General features: G+C 37.8%; 1 protein-coding gene across 1 annotated transcript in view; it reads right to left on the bottom strand.

The window, feature by feature from the left end:
• Positions 1-257: 257 nt before the first annotated feature.
• LOC137563836 (decorin-like) overlaps positions 258-9,931 on the bottom strand; it is a 136,849-nt gene continuing 127,175 nt past the window's right edge. The window contains exons 7-8 of the mRNA XM_068276819.1: positions 7,644-7,782; positions 258-3,104 (exon numbers count right to left, since the gene is read on the bottom strand). Of these exons, the coding sequence (XP_068132920.1) occupies positions 2,910-3,104; positions 7,644-7,782 (334 nt within the window). The 3' untranslated portion in view covers positions 258-2,909. The remainder of the gene's footprint in view (positions 3,105-7,643; positions 7,783-9,931) is intronic.

The raw sequence follows: 9,931 nt of genomic DNA, 5'->3' as shown, positions 1-9,931 counted from the left end.
GGACGCTGAAAGACTGTGTCAGTATATAAGACAATACAACATTAAACATTAATTTCTTATCTGATACACAGAAAAGAAACCTGCAGGATTCTACAAAAGTAATTTTTAGGAGTAGGAGAATAGATAAAATTGTGTATCTTATCAGTTTATTTTTACTTTGTGTTTCCTTTAAACACTTGAAGTGTACGGCAATATAAGTCCTCAGAAACAAATTACACCAAAAAGACATCACTCATAATTCACAGAGGTCAACATGGTTGAGCTTTCCGACATTTTAATGTACTTTACATACTTACTTAAAAACCAAACAATTCCATGTACATTATTGTAGCGCACATACATCTAACAGACGTAAATCTGTAACCGAATAGGACTTTAAACAACATTAATATACACTACAAACCATACAATAGCCAGACAGTCCATGGATTTTGGGTTTTACTCCCTCCAATCCACAAGTCTTGTGGTGTGCTTCAAAATGAGTGTCAGTGGTTGAATTTAGCAGACAGCAACTCACCATTGTGTTGTTCTTTACATAGTGGACAAACGTTTTAACCTCAGTTGCGAAACATTTTATTTGTGGCTATAACTGACACAGCCCAAAAATATGCCTACTATAGTACAATATTTATAGTCTAAACTATAACTAGATAGGTTAAATAAAATAGTACACAGCTGATGTATGTTTCAGGTGCACTTCATGAACTAAATTGTTTATGCAAGATTGCCATTTATTATAAACAACGCAGGAAGATATATATAATGGAATATAACAGGAAACTGTTTTATCTGTCATTTTACATGTTAACACATAGCAAAATGGCAGCACGCTGCTGGAGCACTGAAGTCATATGACCAATGTGCCCAGATTCTAGAGGCTGTGTTGGTCAAATATGGGGCCTGCTAATTTAGCATTTCTGAATATTCAGACATTCAGCGGGTCACGTTTTCCCCAAATTCAATGGTCTGTGCATGTCTGACATTATCTTTCTAAGTGTGGCATTGATTTATCCTAGCACCACCTACAGGAAGTAGTTTGTTAGAACACTATAAAGTGATGTCTTAAAAGATGAACATAAGAAGCTCCATTGCATTAATGAATCACCGCAGTACCAAACATAAAAGATTAATCAGCTACCCCCACATATGACCAGTTTCCGTCCCATTGTTTTGTGAATATCACAAAGTTAGAATCCATATGGAATGTGCGCGGGTGTGTATATGGTGAGTTTCTGATTATCATCACTCCAGTATGCAATACTAAGAATTCTTCCAGTTTAAAGTTTTGGATGAAATTTGCACTGCCGTACCGCCCATTGGTGTTGTATATCACTTAAAGTGTAATTGTTTTTTATGTCCTTTAAAACAGCTCTAAATAGGTCATGGAATGAACTATCATAGCAATTTACCCCTTTCAAAAACTGCTAATTTGCAAGCACAATAACTGGCTTGTTAGTGGTTTTGTCAGTAGCTTGCAATGGCAATGCTGCAGCTAACAAAATGGGCGCAGTCAGTCGTGCATGTATATTTAGTTATCATTTAGCTATTTTAAGCTGTTCTAGAGAAAATAATAGAAGTGCAATTGTTCTATAAAAGTTTTTGACCTTGGGACATTACATCTGGGAACATCAAATAAGGAAGGCGAGATGACACATCTCTCACTGGATTCTCTATGATATAAAGCAAATTAACACAGAGAATGCAACTATCAATGTATGAAATCTTTTTGATTACATTTTTGGTGATACATAGCTGGAAACTTTGGCAGTGAGAGTCCACTGTATACGCAACCATCAGTGATAAAACAATAGCTTCTGAGATAGTCCAACAACCAGAATCCAAACAAAACTACAGCTCCTGCATTAAGTCACTATTTAACTAACACAAGACTTATGTACACCAACAATAAAAAAGTCTTCAACCAATGGACTATATACGTATCCGTGCTACTTCTACTGCTACTGAATTTAACATACAGATATAGCAACAATTATTTTATAGGAAAATGCCTCAGTCTCAGCCACATTTTATATCTACACTTACTTAAGAAGTGTACATTTGAAGCCAACTCAGTAGACCTATTATGAGTTAGAAGGGACAACAGAGTTAAGGTGAAGTTAAGGTGAAGACAAAGACAAGAAGTTGGGTTAGGATAATTAATTTGGGATAAGGTCTACACACTTTGATAAGTTATTCTTTCATACAAAAGGGTCAACCATCATAGGGTAGCATAGTTGATGCAGGAATAACTTCTCTAGTCTTTGGGTCCAAGGCACATGTTAACATGAACTTGAACCATATGTTCTCCCTGTGCTTGGGGGGATTTCTTTTTAGGTTAATTGGCTTCTGGTCAGGCAGGAGTGTGATGAGCACATGAAAGTATGAACCCCATTGGCAGACAGTGAAGAGTGAGACTGAATCAATGCTTTCTAGACAGCCCTGCAGAGAAGTGTCAGCACTTTATAAATAAATTATGTAGCAAAGTTAAGACATAGAAACAAGTTTAAGATAACTGCAGCTACATCTGTGTATAGAAGATAGATTTCCTATTGCTTCAATGGGTGGGAGCTAACAATTATTTGCACAAGAGCATCACAAGGATTCACTAATACATGCATTTTTGTCTGTGTTTTATACCAAATGAAGAAACAGCTCTACATTTTATTCAGTCTATGTTTCCTGCAGTGTAAATTGCCTTCATACAATGTGTATGCATACTGATTCCTATCAACAGCACACACCTTTACATCAAGAAGCTAATGTTTTATAAAACATGGTCACAAATTTGATTGGGGCCACTTTCCAGTATTTGACTTTTTTAATTGTTGCTCAGGCTTTTTAAAAGAAATATGCAAAAAAACAAAAAAGTGTTTAATAGAAAAAAAAATATTGGCCAAAAAAAATCCCTTTTATTTGTAGTTTCCAATTTGAATAGCAGAGCGTTCATATACACATCTGAATGTGGCTGGCTGGATTTCCCAATACTGGACAGGGTTGCTGAAGAGACTGATCCCCGAATATGACGCCTTCTTTGTGTTGTAACCGACAGGGCAGAAATCATTTGTTGAGACAGCAGAAATTTTGTTGTTGTGTAGATAAACGACCTGCAAAATTGCAAAGGAGATTTGTTAGTAAATGCATTTTGAATTATATTATTTAATATTACAGAGGTCACTGGAGTGTTTGCTTAAATACAAATTGAATGCAGGGATTTTCTCAGGATTTGGATTTAAAGGAAACACAAGGTGAAAATAAACTGATGCAATAAACAATTGTATCTATCCCCCTTCTCCTAAAAATGACTTGTTCTGAGATCCCATAGTTTTATTTTATTTTTAAATCTACTTTTTCAGTTTTTACTGTTTATTTGTCTCTGATCAATAGCAAATGCATTGAAGTATGTCAGATCTAAAATCTATGAACTATTAATCATTTTTTTTCTTTCCTGCTCTCAGAAGCCATTTTATGACATTAAAGTATTTTATGGCTGCAATTCCTTATCAGTGAGAGAAACACTGTAGTCCGACCCGTCCCGACTTGGACATAAACTGTGGCTTGCATACCTGGTTTTCAGCTCTTTCAGGTAGTTAAGAAAAAAAAGGAACCCAGCATAGTTATTTGAGTGCTTGACACAGTACATACACATGTCTATCTCATCATGTCACATGTAATCTCATGTATCCTTTAATAGTCCAATTTTAAAATATGTCCTGTTTTGTGTTATAAGGCTTGGTTGAATCACGGGTAAATAGATTTTTTACTAAAAAGTTGGCTTCACCATTTGCAAAGATTTTTTCCTGAAACAGTTTGTACAGGGTATTGTTTTCCCATTTGTGTAGCCAGGTAGATAAGTCACAATTCATACTGAAAGATGAAGAGGACTGACTAGGCCAGGCATAGCCTGACAGACTATTGTGGACAGTGAAGTTATTGAGCTCCATCTGCATTGGTTGAGGATGAGTAAGAGTTTGAATGTAATTTATTTTAAATGTAAAAATTAATCATAATAACTGTTTGAATGTGCACCACTAGAGGAGTTTAAAGAGCCTTTAGTGGCATTAATTTTGATGCATTAATAGGACTGCAATGCCACTGAGATTTTCAGCAGTCCCTCTTCTCCACTGAACAGTAGCATTTTAAACTACTCTTAAAGCGGTATCATCACCATAAAAATCAAATTTCAACAGCAACTGGTCTGAGTGTATTAAGTGATAAAGATGCTAATCCTGCATTCAAAACGTTCAAAACTTTTTCTGCTGTTATGATTTGGAGTTATCACATACTTAAGGAGCATGGCCCTTTAGTAGTCGGTGCCAAAGTATTGCATGCTGGGGTTTTTTTTTATCTATAATGTATTCCTCCTCTTTCCTTTATTTCCCTGCCAGCTGCTTATCTGAAACCTAATCCCCTACTCACTTGTGTTTACAAGCAAGGCTGAGGCGACTCAGCGATTGGAGAAGACAAGAAAAAAAGTAAAGGGCAGAAATTACATTACGAGTTAGCCTTAACTGTGGGCAAAAGACATGGCCCCCACAGAATTCTCGTCATTTACTATATAACATTCACTGAAATCAAAATGTAGATAGTATAATACATGTGTTATGCAAGTAGATCAAGTATTTCTCTACTTATATATGTGTTTTTTTTCCCTGGCATAGTATGGCTGATCCTACTGATTTAAGCAATGCGAAGCTCTAATATAACCTTATCCTTGAGGGGAGGACCTTACAACTTAAACAAACCTCATATTGGCCAACTAAATGACAGAAAATGACAGAAAAAAAACTGAATCTTTCTTAACATCAAGGTTACCAGTTAAAGCTTTGATTGCCTATGAAGATACACTGTGCATGTGTAACATGTGGCATAAACTGGCACTACCCAGAGAGATGCTAAAGGAAGGGGGTTATAATGCTTTAGGGAATATTGTAGAGTATAAGTACAAATCTTAAATACAATTTCTAAAAATGATTTTGTTTTAGGTGGCAAAAGTTTGCAACCTTTATAGGGTCTTATGAGATCATAATTAGAAATGCTACAACGATAGCAAGCTAGTGATTGTGCATTTGGCATACCATGAATTTAATAAATAAAACATCTCACTGTGGGTGCATGAGCACAATTTATGTGACACAACTGTGAATTCAGTAAAAAACGGTGCATCCTTGTAAAGGCATGAGAAGACCCAAGGTAGCCCTGATCACCTGGTTGCAGAAGATCTGTCAAAAATACAGGACAGTTTTTAAGGATCAGTTCTGATCTCCAGGTCAGAGATGACTTACTGAACTATGTCCTTCGTCTCGGTGGCCATCACCCAAAAGAAAATTACAGGGAAAGGCTGAATAAAAATGAAGAATGTAGAATGTAGTGACTGTTATAAACATGTATCCAGGAAAGTGAGCAGTGCAACTGCAACACGTGGGCCCAGAGTCCAGGAGTCACTGTCAGAGGTAGCGGCTGATTCACCCTCCGTCCTCCTAACCTCCTCACCTCCTCAAAGCTCTCCCACGCAGCTGCAGATATCCGGATGGTGGATTGCCAGTGAGACTGTGAGGTGGCCAATACCTCATATGTGAATACGGGCCCAGAAGGGGGCAACATCTGGTGAGTCTATGCCTGAAGGGGGTACCCCAAGCATTCTGATTAAGAAACTGTATCTATATGCAAGCATCTTATGAGTACCTACCTGTTTATTTAAATACTTTTTATACATGACACACACACTGAGGAGGAGCGTTCCACTGGTTTTCAGTCTTAAAGAGACATTCCAGCGTTACTTAATTCATGTAGTGGAATATCACTTACTGATCTTATTAACACCAGTGTATGAGCACAGTATTGGGGGTAAATTTTCTTTTTATGTATCCGGGCTGATCAAGAGATCACACAAGCGATTAGTGTAATTAATCCACCTATATCAATGTGAATAGTTCAAATAAGTAAAACTATTTTATTGAAGCAAGATGCATACAAATAAAATGTAAAAAATTATGCACAAATATTACATAAAATGTTGTAACAGGATAATGAATATACAGTATATATATATATATATATATATATATATATATATATATATATATATATATATATATATCGTAATAATGTGTACTGAGACTAATGAGTCCTACATTCCGTACGTATGTCTCATCACATCTCATTACGAATTATTAGATAAGCTATTAAATATATTTATATTTTTAAAGATACACTTTTAATAATACTCCTTTGTGCAATTTTTAATTTTTTTTCCGGGGCAGCATTTTATTTGTATGCATATCTTGCATGCTTCAATAAATTACTATTTTGAACATAGGTGGTTTAATTATCCTAAGCGCTTGCTTGATCTCTTGATCAGTTGTTACAAGTGTGTCTGCGTGTGTGTGTGTGTGTGTGTGTGTGTGTGTGTGTGTGTGTGTGTGTGTGTGTGTGTGTGTGTGAAGAGGGGGGAGTCACTCCCATTTTCAAAGCAGCTGCATATATTATATTTCAGGCACATTACTGTCTATTTTTATGTACCAGGGCTGCACAATTGTTTTTGCAGTATATTGTTATTGAAAAATTAACTTTCCATTTCAATATGCTGACAAATATTCTGAGCTACATGACTTTTCTAGGTTGGAATCTGTACCCTGTTTTGCACAGTTTTTCAATGTAGACAGTATGGTTTCCTTTTCCTGCATCAGAAGTTTGCTGCACAGAGCAGCAATAATTGTTGCCAATTGGAAGGAATTCTGACAATCTTAGTCTTGACAGAGCTTGCTGCAACCAGTGTGGCTTAGCTGGCCAGTTGAATTCTAATAGAGAAATGTTAAATATGTGCTATCAGTTCTATCAACGTGTAATCCTGGACTTAAGAGATTGGTCACTTCACTAAGATATGTAAAAACTGTGATAAACACCTTTAGAAGGATTAAGGTCTTATTTTTCACCCAGTTTAAAATGCATGTTTTGTAGAATAAACACTGCTGTTTCCAATTAAGAGAGGAAGAATTTACATTATTTGATTTACATATACAGTATGTAGTCCATATATTGGTTGATAATTAGGACATTTTTAAATTTAAATTGCGCTGAGCAGTTACCGTATTTTTTGGACTGTAAGATGCTCCTGACCATAAGAAACACCTAGACTTAGAGGACAAAAACCAGGGGAAAGATATATACTAAACCTAGTGCATCCATGGTGAAGGGGCATCTTGTGCATTAGGCCCCCTTTCTACCTCATGCCCCCTTGTACCTCTTGTGTCTCCCTGTGTCCTTCTCTGTTCACCTTGTGTCCTCCTGTGTCCCCCATGTGTCCACCTCTGTCCTCCTTGTGTCCTCCTCTATGCCCCTTTGTGCCCCCCTTGTGTCCTCCTATTTGTCACTTTGTGTCCCCCTGTTCCCACTGTTTGTCCCCCTGGGTTCTCCTCTGCATGGGCACAGTACAGGGAGTCCCCGACATTGCAGCAGGTTGGAGGTTCATAATAGCAGGCGTTCACAAGTCAGCAACTCCCCGCATTTGGACTACAAGACTCAGTGACTTTTTTCCCAACTTTTGAGGGAGAAAAAGTGAGTCTTATAGTTTAAAAAATGCAGTATTTGTAATTGTTCTACAATGCTATAATTTACAATTGAAGACTGAATAATCCATACTGTACCTGGACATATTTGTGTTCACTGAGTCCAACGGGCACCTGGGTCAAGCTGTTGTGGTCTAAATGCAGTTCCCGCAAGTGAGGTACATTGGCGATGGATCCATTCTCAACATTAATAATATTGTTGTAGCTCAGTCCTAACCTGCATAAACAATGACAGATATTAAAATGATTGTCCATGTGTATTGACATCCACAAGGTTAAAACAAATTACACTGTATACATCAAAAGTCAACGCAGGTTTAAAAAGTCATTGTATGTAGGGAATGATAAATTCTTCACCACAATACATCAAATGCTCAAGGTAGGTATCCGGCAAACATCAAAACAAGAAAAAGCTTACCAGCTCCCAAAAACCCACATTATAAGGTTGTAAAATGGCTCAGGTCACAGATAACGTCCAGGGAACATCAGACGTCGTGAAGATCCAGTGGACATCTGTATGGAGGTAAAGTTTCAGGACTTTACATAGGAAAACAAAAATGGCAATATCTAAGCGTAACCCATTTAATTACATAAAATTTATTTAAAAGGCAGTAGATATAAAAACATTAACTCACATACGGGGCCCATAAACTGGGAACCCCGGAAGATTAGCGTGCATGTAATGGTCAATCGTAGATCAATAGACAATGGTGCCGCCTGTGACCTTCCCGACCGGTTTCGCAGTCTTGCGTCATCAGGTTTCTTTTTCCTCCCCTGATGACGCAAGACTGCAAAACCAGTCGGGAAGGTAATAGGCGGCACCATTGTCTATTGATCTACGATTGACCATTACATGCGCGCTAATCTTTAGGGGTTCCCAGTTTATGGGCCCCGTATGTGAGTTATTGTTTTTATATCTACTGCCTTTTAAAGAAATTTTATCTAAATAAGCGGGTTACGCTTAGATGTTGCCGTTTTTGTTTTCCTATGTAAATTCCTGAAACTTTACCGCCATACAGATGTCCACTGGATCTTCACAACGTCTGATGTTCCCTGGACGTTATCTGTGACCTGAGCCATTTTACAACCTTATAATATGAGTTGTTGGGAGCTGGTAAGCCTTTTCTTGTTTTGATGTTTGGCGGATACCTACCTCTGAGCATTTGATGCATTGTGGTGAAGAATTTATCATTCCCTATCCCTACATACAATGACTTTTTAAACCTGCGCTGAGTTTTGATGTATGCCTGACTTCTGAACTTTTGGACATTGTTCTTCTCGGCGGCGGTTCCATTGTCCCTTGGCGCCGATATATTTGCTATTATAAATTACACTGTATGGTGAATTACTAAACGAGTCTCCTTCTATGTAAGGCATCCAATTACACAAAGGTATTCCCATTCAGTTCTCTTAAAACAATATAAAGTTGAACATTTTAAGGAATCCAATCCCACTTGTCTTCCTGCTTTTACAAATACCAAGTAGTGTTATTATAAAAGTGACGTTACAAAAAAAGTTAAAATAACGGAGGAATGTTAGTAAATTGAAAATCCACACTCCAATTCAAAAGTGCGGCATAAACTGACACATATCATCCATTTTTTCTATAATCAAACAATTATTAAAAGATAAAAGACCAGGTAAAAAGCATTTGGACAGTAGTACTGCTCTCCAATAACTATAAATAAAAACTAATAGCTTCATTTGCAGAGGTCCCCCAGGTCTAGAGATCATCTGAGAACATAAATCATTGACTAAACTGTGTCTAGATTTATTACCGTATTTTTCGGAATATAAGACGCTCCGACATATAAGACGCACCTAGTTTTAGAGGGCAAAAATCAGGAAAAAAATTAGCTAAACCTAGTTGCGTCTTTGGTGCAGGGGCGTCTTACCAACCTACTCCCCTCTAAAATGTCTCTATCTAGGCTACACTGGCCAGCTACACTACACTTCACTAACTAACCCCTTCTGCCCCCCATCAACTACACTACACCTCACTACACCTTACTGACTAACCTCTGCTGTCCCCACCAACTACACTACACTTCACTAACTAACCCCTTCTGCCCCCCCACCAACTACACTACACCTCACTATACTTTACTAACTAACCTCTGCTGCCCCCACCAACTACACTACACTTCACTAACTAACCCCTTCTGCCCCCCCACCAACTATACTACACCTCACTACACTTCACTAACTAACCTCTGCTGCCCCCACCAACTACACTACACTTCACTAACTAACCCCTTCTGCCCCCCCCACCAACTACACTACACTTCACTAACTAACCTCTGCTGTATCTCACCTGATCCTGCCGCAGCGCTCCTGTCCTCCATCTGCGGTAATCCGAGGCTGCC

Source organism: Hyperolius riggenbachi, chromosome 3, assembly GCF_040937935.1.
Source record: "Hyperolius riggenbachi isolate aHypRig1 chromosome 3, aHypRig1.pri, whole genome shotgun sequence".
In the NCBI taxonomy this organism is placed as follows: domain Eukaryota; kingdom Metazoa; phylum Chordata; class Amphibia; order Anura; family Hyperoliidae; genus Hyperolius; species Hyperolius riggenbachi.
Note: the sequence above shows the minus strand (reverse complement) of the source record. Positions and strands in the feature narration are given on the sequence as shown.